The sequence below is a fragment of the Bos taurus genome, chromosome 2, assembly GCF_002263795.3.
Source record: "Bos taurus isolate L1 Dominette 01449 registration number 42190680 breed Hereford chromosome 2, ARS-UCD2.0, whole genome shotgun sequence".
Taxonomy (NCBI): Eukaryota; Metazoa; Chordata; class Mammalia; order Artiodactyla; family Bovidae; genus Bos; species Bos taurus.
Genome location: NC_037329.1, coordinates 46,954,856 through 46,973,813, shown reverse-complemented (window position 1 = coordinate 46,973,813; position 18,958 = coordinate 46,954,856). Strand labels below are relative to the sequence as shown.

At 41.8% G+C, this 18,958-nt stretch overlaps 1 protein-coding gene across 3 annotated transcripts in view; it reads left to right on the top strand.

Annotated features, from left to right (window-relative positions):
- The window catches only part of LYPD6B (LY6/PLAUR domain containing 6B), a 237,378-nt gene extending 225,995 nt beyond the window's left edge, over positions 1–11,383 (top strand). For all 3 annotated transcript variants that reach the window (XM_002685362.5, XM_059880188.1, XM_059880186.1), the window contains exons 5-6: positions 1,349–1,479; positions 6,784–11,383. In XM_002685362.5, the coding sequence (XP_002685408.1) occupies positions 1,349–1,479; positions 6,784–6,948 (296 nt within the window). In that variant the 3' untranslated portion in view covers positions 6,949–11,383. The remainder of the gene's footprint in view (positions 1–1,348; positions 1,480–6,783) is intronic.
- Positions 11,384–18,958: the final 7,575 nt, after the last annotated feature.

Sequence of the window (18,958 nt, the reverse complement as noted above, 5' to 3'; positions counted from 1 at the left end):
TCTGACTTTATAGGGCTGCTTTAGGCTGTGTGACAGACTCTGAACACATGCACCTACCAGTTTTCGATTCTTTGTCTGGAGTACAAATTGGAATGCTTTCAGAACATGGAGTGGTTCTCTCTCCTTCTGAGTCCCAGTCAGCTGCTCTTGTAGAGGTGTTCTGCTGACACTCAGCTCGATGCTGAGTATCCAGAGAGGCACAGTTGTGTGCTGGTGGAGAGCACAAACCCTGGAAAACCACCTCCACAAGAATCTCATCTTCCATCACTTTCTACCCATGTGACTGTGAGCCTCAGTGTTTTATCCGGGAAATGAGGATAAGATACTATGACTTATCTTAAGGCCTATTGTGAGGACTGAATGAGTGAATGCATATTAGAAGAGTGCCTGGTTGGTGGTACACACTTAATGTGCATTTGCTGTTGCTAACATGAAAGCTTACAACAAGTCTATCCAAATGCCAGTGCACTTACCCTTTTGCTAAAAAGAAAGTAAGCTCAAAGGCTGTCACATGACTTGTTCACTTGTGACAGAGGCAGCTCTCTAAGTCCTGTCTTCTCAACTTTAGTCGAGTTTTCCTCCTCCCTGCCCCTACTTTTTGGCAACTGCTGCTTTAGTCCCTTCTCGGTAAACTAAGAAGCATTTCATTGGCCTGAGATATCTAGAATACGAGGCACAGAACTAAAGTAGAATGTCCCAGAATAGTGAGTGAAATCAGTTTCCTGAGAGACCTCTTAAGTAATAAAATGTGAATGGTTAAAAGTAACTTTGTATGAAAATGAACTAGCCAAGCAGAGGAGGACAGAGAAGGTAAGAGAGACCTAAAGAGGAAGAGAAAATACAGAAATACTTTGGGGAAAAATCACACACGTTGGGAGGATTAAAGCCTAAAGAACTAGATGAGTAAGGAAAGCGCCTTGGCGTGTAAGTCGAAGCTCCTGCTTTCACTCCAGTTTGCCACATGGCCTATTAGTATATAAAGAAACAATGAAACAGGAAGAGCTATGGCCCACTTCCTCTTTACATTTGTAGTTTTCATTGTATTTTAGAGTTACAGAACATGTGCTTCAGAGGGAGAGAGAAAGATACTGCCATTTTCTTATGAGCAGACCTGGAGTTTTGATGAGTCTTGTTCAGTTTTTTTCTCAGCTTTACCTTGCACCAAAGGATAACTGCCCATTTGTATTCATTTTAAAAATACACATACTTCAGAAGCTAGTAGCTATTTAGAAAAACCGCCTAGAAACTTAAGGATCATCCCGAATTTTAGTCATTTCTGAAGTGATTGTTCAAAGTTTTTGTGTGTGTGTGATGTAAAATGTGAAATTGATTTTTTCCCCCTGCCTAGATACACAATACTGTTTGACAGTACATCACTTTACCAGTCATGGAAGAAGTATATCCATCACCAAAAAGTGTGCCTCCAGGAGCGAATGTCATTTTGTTGGCTGCCACCACAGCCAAGATTCTGAACACACGGTAAGGAGTGTATGTGTAAAGTTATTGTCCAAAAGTTTCTTGATGGATGGTTGTATATAGAGCAGGATGGATAAATAGTATGTCAAAGGTGTATACTTTGAGAGACTCCTTTACACTGATACAATGGAGATGAAAGAAGGTGAAGACTTTCTGTCCATCAAACAGTATCATTACTAAAAATAAATGACAATTCTCAGACTCCAGAGACGCTAGGGTCTTGACCTTGGACTTTGGGTGCGTTGCCTGAAGTAAGCTCTGGAATTCCAGGAGTAAACCATCCCTGCATGAAAGGATGCCCAGTGCTACAGAGCCCAACTTATGTATTTTGTTTACGGCCAGAAATCACCAAGAATGCTACACAGAGAGGGTGCAAAGAGGAAAATGGTGACACCTTTATAAAGGAAACCTTGTCTTACTGCTTCTGCTTAGATGAAGTGAGAGTCTGAAAGAGTAATCCCAGCTTATTATGATGAACTACAGGTAACAGTTTAGATCAATTGGTTGCTTCAGTTTTCTCATTCTACCATTTTAAATGAGCATTTGACTCTTTTATATGCCTGGAATCCTGAAATGTTTGAGAAAAAAATTACTTAACAGTATATTAATCTCATGAGATCTTAGAATTCAGTTTAGCCTATACATACATAAAGTGGTCTTGACACCAGTGGCTTTTATAAAAAGTGTTATTTTAGTATAGTTGATTTACAACGTTGTATTAATTTCTGCTGTAGAACAAAGTGATTCAGTTATACTTTGTCATATTCTTTTCCATTATGGTTTATCACAGAATACTGAATAGAGTTCCCTGTGCTACACAGAAGGACCTTCTTATTTATCCATCATATATATAATAGTTTGCATCTATCTCAAATTCCCACTCCTTCCTTCTCCTACCCCCTTGGCAACCACTAGTCTGTTTTCTATGCTTGTGACTCTGTTTTGTAGATAAGTTCGTGTGCTGACCACTAGTGGCTTTTAGCTCTGGCTACACAGGAGAATTTCCTGGGGAGGTTTTTATAGGCTCTGGTAGGGGGGTGGCCAGAGAAGGCAATGGCACCCCACTCCAGTACTCTTGCCTGGAAAATCCCATGGATGGAGGAGCCTGGTAGGCTGCATTCCATGGGGTCGCTAAGGGCACGACTGAGTGACTTTACTTTCACTTTCATGCATTGGAGAAGGAAATGGCAACCCACTCCAGTATTCTTGCCTGGAGAATCCCAGGGACAGGGGAGCCTAGTGGGCTAACGTCTATGGGGTTGCACAGAGTCGGACACGACTGAAGTGACTTAGCAGCAGCAAGGGGGTAGCGATGGGCAGACTCAGACTGACTGAAACAGAACTTCAGAGTGAGGTCCTGGGCATCAGGATTTTTTTGGTAAGCTTCCTCAGGGTGATTCTGATGTGCAACCAAGATTGAGAACCACTGAGATAGATACTTTATCCTGAAAGCCTCTGTGAATGTCTGGGTTTATCAGGTGGAGGTGTTGTACCAGGTATTATGACAAGAGCATGCTTCTCTTGAGACAACCTTGTGCTGTGAGAGAGCTAGCGTTTTTCACCAGTCAGCAACCAGATTAGCAAGCCAGTGTCACTGTAAAGATAGGGATGAGGCATTAGTATAGACAATAGAGTCATAATTATCCCCTAACAAGTAGTACTGAGAAGGAAAATCAATGACTAATCCACAAGGTTCCTAGCTTTCCTTTTTGTTCCAGTGTTTCCCCCTTGCAAACCTTCAGAAGATTTGTCTTACTCCATTTGCCTTTCTCTTGCTTATGCTTGGGTTGATGTAGATAAATCTCAGTTAAAGTGAAAAGACTCTCAAGATGGTTTTTACTTTGAGGTCAGTTGTGGGGAAGGGTGCCCAAGGGCCTGGATGACTCATAGATCAAAAACCAACTCAGTTCTGTCCTCAGAGCAGTTTCTAACCTCCTGATGTTTGCACTTCAGTTACTGTCTCACTTAAGAGACCACCCCCAAGCCAGAACTGCCCAGCCAAGCCTGTCCTAAATTCTTGAAAAGTTCCACTTAGAAAAATTACAGTATGAAAATTTACCCAGTAGGAGACAAAATGGTGGAGTAGAGGATGTGAGCTCACCTTTTCTTATGAAAATCCCAAAAGCACAGGTAAAAGCTGAACAAGCATAGACAAAACATGCTGGAACCTACCAAAAAAGATATCCTACAACCCAAAGACAGAGACACAACGAGATGGTAGAAGAGGTGCAATCATGGTTAAAAATCAAATCCCATACTGGCCACATGGGCAATCCAAACTGAAAAATTATTAGAGACGTTCTCTCACAAGAGTGAAAGTCCTGAGCCCCACATCAGGCTCCCCTGCCTGGCAAGGGGAGTTTGGCAATGGAGGAGGAGCCCCCAGAGAATCACTGGCCCCTTTGAAGGCCAGGGCTTCCCTAATGGCTCATTGGTAAAGAATCTGCCTGCAAAGCGGGAGACCCAGGTTCGATCCCTGGGTTGGGAAGATCCACTAGAGGAGGGCATGGCAACCCACTCCAGTACTCTTGCTTGGAGAAGTCTGTGGATAGAGGAACCTGGCAGGCTACAGTCCATAGGGCAGCACAGAGCTGGACACGACTGAAGCAACTACGCAGCAGCAGTGGAGTTAGTTTGTCTTAAGAATTCCACTGGACTGGGGGAAAAAGAAACTGTACTCCTGGAGGGCACACAGACGGCCTTGTGTGCACTAGAACCCAGGGAAAAAAGCAGGGACCTCTTAAGGGCCTGAGCCAGACCTACCTACTGGTTTTGGAGGGTCTCCAGCCTAGGCAGGGTGTGTGTGTGGGTCACTGCAGGGACGCAGACACTGGAAGTGGTAGTTCTGGAGAGCACTCACTGGCATGAGCCCTCTGGAAGGTCACCAGGTCAGAGAGAAATTAAAAACACAATCCCATTTACCATCAGATCAAAAAGAATAAAAATACCTAGAAATAAACCTACCCAGGAGGCAAAGGACTTGTACTCTAAAACTATAAGATACTGCTGAAAGAAATTGAAGAGGACACAAACGGATGGAAAGATATACCATGTTCTTGAATAAGGAGAATCAGTGTTGTCAAAGTGACTCTACTACCCAAGGTAATATACAGCCTCAGTGCAATCCCTATCAAATTACCAATGGCATTTTTCACAAAACTAGAACAAAAAAATTATTTTGTATAGAGACACAAAAGGCCCTGAGTAGCCAAAGCTATTCTGAGAAAGAAAAGCTGAAGGAATCAGGCTCCCCAACTTCAGACTACACTGCTACAAAACTACAGTAATCAAAACAGTATGATACTTGCACAAAGCCAGAAATATAGACCTATGAAAAACCTAGAAATAACAAGAGAGCCCAGAAATCAACCCATGTACTCATGGTCAATTAATCTACAACAAAGGAAGTGAGAATATACAATGGAGAAAAGACAGTTTCTTCAAAAAGTGGTGCTGGGAAAACTGGTCACTCACATGTAAAATCATGAAAGTAGAATATTTAACACCACACACAAAAATAAACTCAAAATGGATTAAAGACCTAAATGTAAGATTGGATACTATAAAACTTTTAGAGGAAAACATAGGAAGAACACTCTTGAACACAAATCACAGCAATATCTTTTTGGATCAATATTTAGAGTAATGGAAACAAAAAAACCCAAATGGGACCTAATAAAACAAAAGCTTCTGTACAATAAAGGAAATCATAAACAAAATGAAAAGATAACCACAGAATAGGAGAAAATATTTGTAAATGAAGCAATCAACAAGGGATTACTCTGTAAAATATACAGACAGCTAATGCAGCTCAATATATATAAAAAAAAACACACAATCAAAAAATGGGAAGAAGATCTAAATAGACATTTCTCTGAAGAAGACATACAGATGGCCAAGAGGCACGTGAAGAGGTGCTCATTACTACTTATCAGAGCAATGCAAATCAAAACTATGAGTTATCACCTCATACCAGTCAGAATGGCCATCATCAAAAAGTCTACAAACAATGAAGGCTTGAGAAGGTGTGGAGAAAAGGGAACCCTCCTATACTGTGGGAATGTAAATTGGTCCAGCCACATGGAGAACATTATGGAGGTTCCTTAAAAAAAGCTAAAAATAGAGCTTCCATATGATTTAGCAGTCCCACTCCTGGGCACATATCCAGAGGAAACCGTGGTTTGAAAGGATATGTGCACCCCAGTGTTCATTGCAGCACTGTTTACAATAGCCAGGACATGGGAGCAACCTAGCTGTCCATCAGCAGAGGAATGTATAAAGATGTGGCATATATATATATATATATATATACACACACACACACACACACACACACAATGGAATGTTACTTCGACACTAAAAAAAAAGATATTATGCCATTTGCAGCAATAAGGCTGGGCCTAGAGATCATCATACTAAATGAAATAACTCACAGAGAAAAACAAATATATGATATCACATATGTAGAACCTCAAAAAATATATAAATGAAGTTATTTACAAAACAGACTTTGAAAACTTATGGTTACCAAAGTGGAAAGATGGAGGGTAAAATGGAAGTTTGGGGCTGACGTATACACACTACTATGTTTTATTAGTAGATAGCCTACAAGGATTTACAGTATAGAATAGGGAACTCTGGTCAATATTCTGTAATAACCTATACATGGGAAAAGAATTACATGTATAATTGAATCACTTTGTGCTACCTGAAACCAACACAACATTGTTATTCAACTATACTCCAATATAAAATAAAAATTTTTAAAGAAAACTTACCTGTTTAAATATTCAGACATATTCTTAGTGGCTGCATAATATTAAAATGTTCGTAGCTATAATTCGTCTACTTCCCTATTAAGAATACTAGGCAGCTTTTAATATTTCTCTAAATAAAAACCCACATAATCTTTGTGGTGCACATTACTAGATTGATTTATATAAAGTTCTTGATAAAGATTACCAAATTACTCCCCAGAAAGACTGAAGCAATTATAGTCTCAGTAACAGTGTTTGAGAACTACGTCTTGGACCCAAGCTCGCATACTTTTTGGAAATCTTTGTTAGGCTAAAAGGTATATTTTCAAATTTATAATTTTTACTCTCAAACAGTAAACATTTAAAAAATAAGATAGCCTTTTTCTCTTGTAAGTAAGTCATTACTCTTTTGAAAAATTTTGCACTTAAAATTTATATACTCAGATAAAAAAAATTCTGTCCTCAGAGCTGGAGAAGGTTTTTCTTTGACCCTCCCCTCTTCTTCCCATTATTCACTGGCTCTTCCCCTCTCCTCTTCCTTTTGTAACAGGAGTGTAGGTCTTGCTGTGAGGGGATGATCTGCAATGTTGAGTTACCCACCAACCACACGAATGCGGTCTTCGCTGTGATGCACGCTCAGAGGACGTCTGGTAGCGGTGCCCCTGCGCTCTACCTACCGGTGCTGGCCTGGGCCTTCGTGCTCCCGTTGATATAAGGCCACCTTCCTGGGAGAGGCAGAGACCCGTCCTCTGAAGCACAAGCTAACAACTGTAAAATGGTGAACTTTGAAGACCAATCTCTTCAAGATTGAAGGATGCACATTGGACCTCACAGCAGAAGCCAGCTGTTTGCTTAGCTCAGATGCTCCTTCAGGAGACCACAAGAAAGGGGACTTGGCAGAGACTGAGTGATTATGTAGCTGTTAGGTTTCTTGATCAAAAGGGGGCTGCATTTTGTCTCTTCTGCAAGGAGGGTCCTGCCAGCATCTACCACAGGCAGGTTCAGCAGCCTGTGTTGTCCCCGCCAGACCAGACCTTTGGGGGAAAGGACTCTGACCTGATTGACTCCTTCAGGGGCTGCTGGAACAGACCCTCTAGATTCTGTGATTGGCTCAGAGCATCTCTGTGAAATCTAATCCTTCCCTGGAGAGAAAGCAGTTTCCCCACTGAGGGTGAAGTAACGAGAAAGCCCACTATAGGAAGGAAACTTCCAGTTGAACTAATATGAAACCTATTTGCTAATTGTGGGGGGAAATAAAGCTTTTAAATTATAAGTGTAGAATGCATGCTTATGTGTTTCTTGGCTGATGTGGAGACCTCAGATGAAACACATTAACGAGTGTCGTAAAGGAGGCCAATTGAAGTTGATCATGCACCACAGGTGCTATCTTCTGGCTTAAAGTATGCAAGTCTATGCCAAGGTGACTTAATTTTTTCTTGGGGGGGAAGAACCCTTCTAAGGATGTCAAATGCAGAATTAGTGAACTGAGAAGGTGAGGAAACCTCCCTGGGCAAGGAGGGTGATACCTTATCACGTGATGGATCCTCAGAAGTAGCAGTTTAGGAACTTCCCTGGTGATCCAGTGGTCAAGACTCGGTGCTCCACTGCAGGGGGCATGGGTTCCATCTCTGGTTAGGAAACTGAGAGCCTACATGCTGAGCAGCATGGCAAAAAATTAAAAACAGAAAAAAGCAGCTTAAAGACAGAGAAACTGGTGACAGTGTCCCTCTCCCAGTCAACCTGTCTCAATGGGAGGACCATCAAGAGAAACTTTCTAAATCCATGCTAAAATGTCTGGTCCCCTGTCTTCTCTTTCATTCTTATAACACAGTCCTAGACTTTCAAAGGAGCAACTTCCGTTTCTAGAATCCTAATTTCTCGCCTTTACACTTTGGAGGGACCTTTAAACACTCTGCCTTTATATGTATAGTGAGAAGTTAGTGGAGTGTTTGTTGTTTTGTTTCTCAGTAGAGCATCTACCATTAGAATGCTGAGTGCCCCACAGAATCCACTAATGACTGTGTCCTTGCCACACTGGCTCATCCATGATGGGGGTCGGCCATGGATCAAATACATCCCGCCACTCTTAGTCTGCCCAACTCTACTAACAAATATTCTGTTGCCCTGGTGTCTTCAACTCAAACATGTATCCTCACAGTTCTGGAGGCTCAGAGATCAAGATCAAGGTACCAGCAGATCTACTGTCTAATGAGAGCCCTCTTCCAGATTTGTAGACTGGCCTTTTCATATGTGCTCAGGACAAAGGGTGAAGAGTGAGCATAAGGATTCTAATCGCATTTATGAGGCCTCCACCTGAATGACCTAGCATCCCCCAGAAGCCCTACACCCAAATACCATCACATTGCGGCTTTAGGCTTCAACACGTGAATTTGGACTTCCCTGATGGCTCAGACAAGTAAAGAACCTGCCTGCAATGCAGGAGACCTGGCTTCAAACCCTGGGTCAGCAAGATCCCCTGGAGAAGGGAAGGGAACCCACTCCAGTATTCTTGCCTAGAGCATTTCATGGACAGAGGAGCCTGGCAGGCTACAGTCCATGGGATTGAAAAGAGTCAAACACGACTACCACCACCATGTGAATTTGGGGGAGAAACAAATATTCAGTCCATAGCAACCCCCCTAACCACACCTATTCACTTACATGTTGTCTACAGGCTTCCTTCTTGCTACAACACCAAGGATGAGTAGAGGCAGCCGAGAGCACATGGCCTGTGAAGCCTGGAAGGTCTGCTAGTTTGCCCTTTGCAGGAACAGTGTGCTAGCCTCTGAAATGGCAGAAGTCCATGGGGAAAAAGCTGCTTGCTGTGCACGGGCTGTGGTGCTCATGGCGGTGACTTGGCCTCTGCACTTGTTTACCAGATCACTTCCTTATGTGCATCCATGAATTTTTCTTCATTTTGATTGTTCTATTCCTTTGATTCAGCCTCTTAGTAGTTATGTGCTATTGTCAGGTGCTAAGCTGTATATGTTTCTTCTCGACCCTGATGCAGTGGGAGTGTCTCATCTTAAAGCTCTTTACCTTCCAATAAAACAGGGAGGAGACAGATGTCATTACCTCCCTGTCTCTGGCCAAACCAGAGACTCACCTGGAAGCAGCAGTTTGGAAGTCTGATGTAGATCTATCTTGCCTTTCACTCAGCACCTTGAGGTATTTGAATTTTCATAGCTATGCTTGTTTGAAATTAATTATATATGACTTCAATTGAAACATTTTAAGAGCATCTTTGGTGGGTGTCTTTTTATTCCCCAGGGTTTCTTTTGTCTGAGAAGTTGATGAATTGTCTGGTAAAAAACCATTAGCAGACAGTACTTCTTTTTCTTCTGTCTAGATTAATGAATTTTCCTCTGTGTTTTTTATTTTTCTTTCCCAAGGAAACATCTTAATTTTCTCTTCTTCACCCCACATATGTTTTCATAGATTGCCCTCCTAACCACCTCTCCTCTGAGCATTTAAAATAGTTATCCTGAGCCAAAGAGAGAACACGCAGAGGAAACAAACTGCAAAGACAGCCAAGTGAATAGGGTGCCAGATTTACAAATAAAAGCATCAGATGTCCCATCAAATTGGAATTTCAGATAATTTTTTAGTGTAAGTTATTCATGAACTCATAAGTCTGACTTATCTGAGGCAATGTTTTCAAGTCCTTGTAATCAGAATTTTCTGGCCAACTTCAAAATAAGACAAATTCTAAGGGCCTTCTGGAGATGTTGACTCAGGAGATGGGATGGAGCCCATGCCTAATCCCAATAATTAGATGTTAAATAAGCAGCTCCCAGATGACTGTGATGCTAGGTGTGTTACCCTTGATCTAAGAGGTTTACTCCTTCTTCAGAAGCCCAGTCCGTGGTCACATAATAAGTGCTAATGAATAATAAACCTGGGTTGGAGTTGTGGTTCTCAGTGTGGTCTCTGGACCAGCAGCATAGGCATCACCCGGGAATTTGTGAGAAATTCAAATACTCAGCCTCCATTCCAGACCTACTGAATCAGAAATGCCAAGGGGTCAATTTGGGTTTTAATAAGGTTTCCAGGTGCTTCTGATGCACACACTAGTTCAAGAACCACTGGACCAGAGAAGTGCTTCCTAAATGTCTTCGTAAATAGGTCCTTGGTGGGGGCATGGAAATTACTCAGGGAGTTTATATTTAAAGACGAAAACTGGACTCACAGACCGCAAATCCAGAAAGTCAGATTCTTTTTGTTCGAGTTGAATCAGAAAATCTGTATTTTTAGTAAACTCCTCACGTGATCTGATACACAGCCACTTTTGGAGCCACTACACCAGAGAATAAGAGATGGGGGTGATGTTAGTGAACAGAAGCCCCAAACCTTTAACACTTGACCTTGAAATCCCGATGCTTTATAAATGGACTCTATGTGGGGTCTCCAACGTAATTGTTTTAAAACTAGAATCCAAGAATCTAATCAGAGTCCATTTGCATGGATTTTTTTAGTCCATTACATAGTGACTTAGAATGGCCAAGTGATCTAGACCTCAGATTAATTTCATATGCCCCCTAATGAACAAGAAGATGAAGAGTACCTTGTCAAAATGTCCCGTGAGAACTGGGGTAGTGGAGGCAGGAAAGGAGAATATGTAGATTTGTTCTTATAAAAAAGACAGGGGGATTAGTTATGAATACGAGGAAAGTATGGGGGAATGACGTGTCAAAGTTCCATTTTGAATATAACTACATTCTAGAATAAATCTTGAGTTCCTGTCCATCATTCACTTTCTGAAAAGAAAAAAGTTGTACAGAACACATCTTTTCCCTGCTGTGTCTAAACTCTCCCTAAATCCAAACCTGACTGAGGTTAGCAGCCAGAAATTACAGGCATTGTCTTCTGTACAGTCTTCATTCTGCTGTGTCATGCGCTGTGTAAAACACATCTCATAAGAAAAGAGAAAGAGGTGGGTTGGTTTCTCTTTCTCACTGGGAGAGGACTTAAAAGCTGTGCAAAGCATGAAATGAGCAGCATGAACCAGCATGGGCTTGGAAAGTGAGGTGTGGTGTGGAATTGGGAAATATTTCACAATTGAGAAATTACCCTTATGCACAATTTTTGTGATGTGTCAATTGCCATCTTATAAAATTCTGCTCTGACCTTTGAATCTTGTGCATTTTATTTTTCACCTCATTGTTTGTCACTGACTGTTATTTGTGGAGGGTTTCACTGTGATTCTGGATATGTGTGTGTGTTGTGGGTGGGGAGGAGGCGGGCAAAGCACGCCAGAGGACAGAGGTGACTAGTGGATGCAGGGAGGTGACAGCTGTACAAACTGGAGAACACATGGCTGTCGTCATGTAATTCGAGTCTGCCTTTAGGCGTAGCTCCTTGGCTGTGTACCTGATACAGTCTAGCATCTTCCTGGTATCACACACCTCCCACTTCTCCTTTGGCCTTCATAGTTCTACTTCCTTCCCTGTCTTCTTCCCTCATTGCCTTGGCCTCTTCTATTAGATGCTGAGGCTAGAAGCTGAACTACGTAGGGGGTTAATCCAGGATGTGAGCTACTCAGAGTGTAGGCTGTGAAAAATATGGCTTTCATAGCTTGATCCCAGGAATACTATTCAAGGAGTCTGGGAATCTGCAGTTTGAACAAGCATCTACCTGGTCGTGATTCTGGTACTGGGAGTCCGTAGGGCATCATCTTTAGAAACAATAATGCAAGGCCTCAGTAAAGGCTGTAGAGGCTCAAGAGCATCTACCACATAACTCCTAAACCTCCATTTCTGCACTTTTTTGGTCTATGAAAATTGGTCCCAGGGAAAGGGCTAGGATAAGCTGGAAGACACTCTGGCTTGGCAGAGCTGCCCTAAGTGGATTGTCCTGGGTTCAGTTCAGCTGCTCAGTTGTATCCAACTTTTTGTGACCCCATGGACCTCTGCATGTGGGCTTCCCTGTCCATCACCATGTCCCAGAGCCTACTCAAACTCATGTCCATTGTGTCGGTGAGGCCATCCAACCATCTCATCCTCTGTTGCCCCCTTCTCCTCCTGCCTTCAATCTTTCCCAGCATCAGGGTCTTTTCCAATGAGTCAGTTCTTCACATCAGGTGGCCAAAGTATTGGAGTTTCCGCTTTAGCATCAGTCCTTCCAGTGATTTCCTATAGGATGGACTGGTTGGATCTCCTTGCAGTCCAAGGGACTCTCAAGAGTCTTCTCCAACACCACAGTTCAAAAGCATCAATTCTTCAGTGCTCATCTTTCTTGATAGTCCAATTCTCACATCCATACATGATTACTGGAAAAACCATAGCTTTGACTAGATAGACATTTGTTGGCAAAGTAATGTCTCTGCTTTTTAATATGCTGTCTAGGTTGGTCATAGCTTTTCTTCCAAGGAGCAAGTGTCTTTTAATTTCATGGCTGCAATCACCATCTTCTGTGATTTTGGAGCCCCCCAAATAAAATCTCTCACTGTTTCCATTGTTTCCCCATCTATTTGCCATGAAGTGATGGGACCGGATGCCATGATCTTCATTTTCTGAATGTTGAGCTTTAAGCCAACTTTTTCACTCTCCTCTTTCACTTTCATCAAGAGGCTCTTTAGTTCTTCACTTTCTGAAAGAAGGGTGGTGTCATCTGCATATCTGAGGTTATTGATATTTCTCCTGGCAATCTTGATTCCAGCCTGTGCTTCATCCAGCCCAGCATTTTTCAGGATGTACTCTGCATTTAAGTTAAATAAGCAGGGTGACAATATATAGCCTTGATGTACTCCTTTCCTGATTTGGAACCAGTCTGTTGTTTCATGTCCAGTTCTAACTGTTGCTTCTTGACCTGCATACAGATTTCTAGGAGACAGGTCAGCTAATCTGGTATTTCCACCTCTTGAAGAATTTTCCACAGTTTGTTGTGATCCACACAGTCAAAGGCTTTGGCATAGCCAATAAAGCAGAAGTAGATGTTTTTCTGGAACTCTCTTGCTTTTTTGATGATCCAACAGATGTTGGCAATTTGATCTCTGGTTCTTCTGGGTTTTCTAAATCCAGCTTTAACATCTGGAAGTTCACGGTTCATGTACTGTTGAAGCCTGGCTTGGAGAATTTTGAGCATTACTTTGCTAGGTCCTGGGCAGGCCTAGAAAATTGGGAGCTCCAGGAAACCAGGGCCTCTTTCAGCCAAGCAGGATGTCCAGGGTTCTGACCACTAACTGGACTCCCTACGAGTCATGGCTGAGTGAGTATAGTAAAAGTCAAGGGCAAGGCAAACTTATTCACAGGGGCTAAGCAGAGAAGAAATACCAACCCAATTCAAATATTCTTTAAAGGAGGATAAGCAACAGGAGTCAAACAGGTCCTGGAGACAGACCCTATCTAGGTTGTTGAGGGTCCCTGAAGACAGTAGTACTTTTTAGAGAGTGATGTATCCATCAGGATGACTTCAACTACAAATAACAGAGAGGCCCAATGCAATTGGCATAAATTTGTTGGCTCATACAACCAGAAGTCCAGAGGGAGAGTGGGATTCAGGGTGGACTTAAATCAGTGGTCCATTCTTTGCTGTTTTTTTGGCTCCATCTCTCCAATGTCTCTGGTAAGGAGATGGTCACAGCTCTCCCAGACATCCCAGCCGGTGTCCAGAGAACAGATAGAGGGATGCTACTGGACACTGACAAGGAAGTGAAGATATTCACCCAGGCCCCCAGCAAATTGCACCCAAGCAAGATGTGGTTGCTCTTGACTTAGTACAGCTAAAAGGAGCTCAGTGTCCCCTAAGGTATGTGTGATGCATGACAGGAGGTAGATAGATGAGCAAAATAGGAATTAAAGAGAAGGAAGGAAAAAATGGATCTGGGAGGGCAGCCAGAAAGGTCTGCTCCAGATTCCCACAGTCGGAAGCCGTGTTGGGAGGCAGTTGTCAAGGTGGCTGAGAAAATGTTCTGGTTAGAGATAAGCCAGGCAAGCCCTCTGGAACTGTACAGACTTGCCCTAACCGCACAGTTGGTAGCAGACCCAGACAGAGAAGCTCCCCTGTCTACTGCAGTTTCTACCACGTTCTCTTTTGATTAATGTACATTGTAAATCTGCAAGGAGTGGAGACGGTATTCAACACTTCCCAAAATATTCTACAAGAGAAACTTTTCTTTCTCAAGCATCTAAATTCCATAGAATACACTCTGTTTAAATCAACATCACTTTGCAAATATAGAGAAGTATGGGGTGGGGGGACCTGCAGAACTCAGACGATGGGTAAGGAACTGACCCCTAAAATAAGGTGGTCAGTTAACACATGCCAAGTGCATGAACCTTGACTCCTTCAGAAACACTCATTTCTCCAAGAGCTTGGGCTCCATCCTATGCTTGTATAAATGACATCCTTGCATCCATTATCCTCAGGTGAGTAGAGGCAGAAAACTGAGATTTTTGCCCTTACAAAAAAGGCAAAATACTTTTAAAAAATTAGGTTCTTAAATTGTTCCTATCAGTGTCCTGAACTAATTTTGATCCCACTCATGGCATTTTCCTCTAGGTCCAAAAGGCCTGCTACTCCTTAAGACCCAACTGTAAGCCAATCTGGAACACATTGTTTTCTAAAGATTGTGTTTTCCTCTCTTTCCATATGCCCTTTGAAGGTAGTCACTGAAGTAGTCAATTGTTAGTTTAAATATTTTTAGATTTACTATGAAATTAACCTTGAGTCAGAAATGGGTCCTGAATACTAACCACTTATCTTTATTTCAACTATGCATTTAGACCAGAATTTCTTAATGGACTGAAGATGTCTTTTTATCAGAGATATGGACATATTCTCAAGGAAAGTCTTTTGGTATCTCATCCAACAATAAACAAAATGAAGATAGAAGCTTCTGAGTGGTGAACACATGGCAGTTCAGAGGGCAAGGAAGCTCACACCCCTTCCCACAGACTTGCCTAAGCATCTTTTATCATGAGCCACCTCCCACTGGTCACAAAGCTCTGCCCGTGTGTCAACATGGGGGGGATGTTGTTATCCATCCACCATGATGCCTTGACCTGCACCTTGGCCACTTGCTCACATGAAAGGAGGAGACAAGATGTAAGAATAGAATGACTTTAACTCACCTCCTCTCACAAAAACACCAAAATCACAACTAATTGCTTATCAACCATTGACAAAAAAAACACTAGAGTCTACCAAAAAAAGATACTCTACATCCAAAGACAAGGAAGAAGACAAAAAGAGATGGTAGGAGAGGCATTTTTACCATATAATCAAATCTAACACTTACCAGGTGAGCCACCCACAGACTGGAAAATAATTATATCACGGAAGTTCTCTCACAGGAGTAGGAGTTTTGAAACTCAGGTCAGGCTCCCCAGCATAGGGATTCTGGCATTGGGAAGAGGAGCCCCTAGAGCATGTGGCTTTCAAGCCCAGTAGGGCTTGAGTGCAGGAATTCCACAGGACTCCTCAGGGGAAAACAGAGACTCCGCTGTTGGAGGGTGCACACAAAGTTTCATGTGCACTGGGACCCAGAGCATCAGACCTATCTGTGGGTCCTAGGGGGTTTCCTGGGTAAACGGGTTGGCTATGGCTCACTGTGGGGGCAAGGACACTGGAGGCAGAGGCGCCAGTGAATACTCATTGGTGTGAACTCTCCTGAAGGTCACCATTTTGGCACTGAGACTTGAGCCCACCCAACAGCTTGTAGGCTCCAGTGCTAGAATACCTCAGGCCAAACAACAAGCAGGGTGGGAACACAGCCCAGTCCATCAGCAAACAGGCTGCTTAAAGTTGTCCTGAGTATGCAGCCACTTCTAAACACACCCCTTGATGCAGCCCTGCCCACCTGAGGGACAAGAGTCAGCTCTACCCGCAGTGGGCAGACACCAGTCCTTCCTACCAGGATCCCTGCACAAAACCCTGGATCAACCTCTTCCACCAGAGACAAGGGGAACTACAAACCTGCAGCTTAAGAAATGGAGATCACAAATAAAGAAAGTTAGACAAAATGAGACAGCAGAGATATATGGCCCAGACGAAGGAACAAGATAAAACCCCAGAAAAACAACTAAGTGAAGTGGAGATAGGCAATCTGACTGAAAAAGAATTTAGAGAAATGATAGTAAAGGTGATCCAAGATCTCAGAATGGAGACACAAAGAAGATAGAATATATGTTTACCAAAGAGCTAGAAGTGTTAAAGAACAAATAGATGAACAATATAATAACGGAAATGAAAAAATACACTAGAAGGAGTCAATGGCAGGAAAACGAGGCAGAAGAAAGAATAAGTGAACTGGAAGATAGATAGGTGGAAATCACTGCTGTGGAACAGAAGAAAGAAAGAATGAAAAGAAAAGAGGACAGGCAATGGCACCCCACTCCAGTACTCTTGCCTGGAAAATCCCATGGACAGAGTGCCTGGTGGGCTGTAGTCCATGGGATCGAGAAGAGTCGGACACAACTGAGCGACTTCCCTTTACTTTTCACTTTCATGCATTGGAGAAGGAAATGGCAACCCACTCCAGTGTTCTTACCTGGAGAATCCCAGGGACGGGGGAGCCTGGTGGGCTGCCGTCTGTGGGGTCACACACAGTCAGATATGACTGAATCGACTTAGCAGCAGCAGGGACAATGTTAAATGTGCCAACATTAGCATTATAGGGCCCCCCCAGAAGGAGAAGAGAGAGAGACAAAGAACCTGAGGAAACACTTGAAGAAGAAATGGCTGATATCTTCCCTAACATGGGAAAACAAACACTCAAGTCCAGGAAGCACAGAGATCCTACACAGTATAAACCCAAGTAGAAGGATACCAAGACACATAGTAATCAAATTGACCACAATTTTTTTTTTTCATTATTTAGAGAATACTTTATTAGTTTCTGTAATCAAACCCATGTAGATAAGACCTTACATATTTAATACAGTGTGTTACCCCTGTACAAATGGAAAAAATTATGTTTAACGTTTCTAGACCAATATGGCTGTTAATTTCTGTACAATGCCAACCCAACACGGTACAACTGGGATACTTTTTCCAAAGTTGACAGCACAGCTAAAGTTTCCAAAAATTCAAATTATATATATATATGTGTATATATATATATAGATTTATTTATTTATATAAAAAGACCAATAGCAGTATGTTATGCATCAATAGCAGCAACAGCTTTTCCAAGTTCTGCAGTCATCTGAACAAAATTATAGAGACATCCAGCACACTCCATTAAAAAAAAAAAAAAGTAAAAAAACAAAACCTCAGAAAACAGCTAAGTTCTGTTACTGTTGTGGTACCTGGCACCATTTTTTAATTACGTTTCTCAATCATCATCTGGAAAGAAAACATTCTAGAATAACGTCATTAAAAACAGATCTGATAAAGCACGGTCACTACTACATATCATAAAGCAGGTACAAGATATTTTACATTCACAGAGGTATGATACAGTACTGTCCTACATCTATAATACTAGAGGATATAATTAAAAAGGCATTATTTGAGACTTGATTCTACTTTTCCAGCAGAGGGCCCAAAGGATGGTTATGACACAGCTCTGGTACAGAAATGCACCTTCTTAGATAGGATTTCCTTTCTTCATTGGCATAGTTCTAGGTACTCACTGCTCTTCATGAACATCAGCTAAAAACCGTTTAAAAAAATAAACAAAAACCAACCATTGGATTCATACAAAGATGACTGAGGAGAGGCAAGCAGGACTCAACCTAAGTAGTATTTGACCAACTCCGTCATGTCTGAATGGTTAAGAGCTTCACGGAAGAAAGGAGATGCCAAGTAGCACTTCAAAGCTTTGGGCCACAACCAAAACACAGCATCATTTCAAACAGAAGCAGTAGCCAAACACTGCCCACTTGGGTATGTTCAAGGATGTTGACGTCAGTATTTCATCATCTACTGACCACAATTTTTTTAAAAAGAAAATATTAAAAGCAACAAGAAACATACAAGGAAATCCCCATATGGTTATCAGCTGATTTTTCATCAGGAACTCGGTAGGCCAAAAGGAAGTGGCATAACATTAATATAATTAGAGTGATGAAAGGGAAAAATCTACAACCAAAAATACTCAACCCAGCAAGGCTCTTGTTCATATTTGACAGAGAAATCAGACATTTTACAGATAAGCAAGAGCTAAGAGAATTCAGCACCACCAGACCATCTTTGAAACAAATGCTAAGGAACGTCTCTAGGTGGAAAAGAAAAGGCCACAACTAGAAATAAGAAAATTACAAATGGGAAAGGCTCACCGGTAGGCAAACATAGAGTAAAGGTAGGAAATGACACACAAATATGATACCAAAACCAGCAATCATGAGAAGAGTACACATGCAGAATATTAGAAATGCATTTGAAATTAAGAAACTAACATTCTATATATAAATATATATTTCTATATCAAAACTTCATGGTAACTCCTAACCAAAATCTACAGTAGATACCCTCACAAGAAAGAAAAAGCAATCCAAACACAACTCTGAAGATCACAAGAGAGCAAAAAAGGAAGTGAAGGAAAAGGACGTACAAAAACAAATCCTAACAATTAACAAAATGGCAGTAAGAACTACATATTGATAATTATCCCAAATGTAACTAGATTAAGTGCTCCAACCAAAAGATACAGACTGGCTGGGTAAATACAAAAACAAGACGTATATTTGCTGTGTGCATGAGACCCACTTCAGATCTATAAACACATACAGACTAAAACTGAGAGGATAGAAAAAAGTATTTCATGCAAATGGAAATCAAAA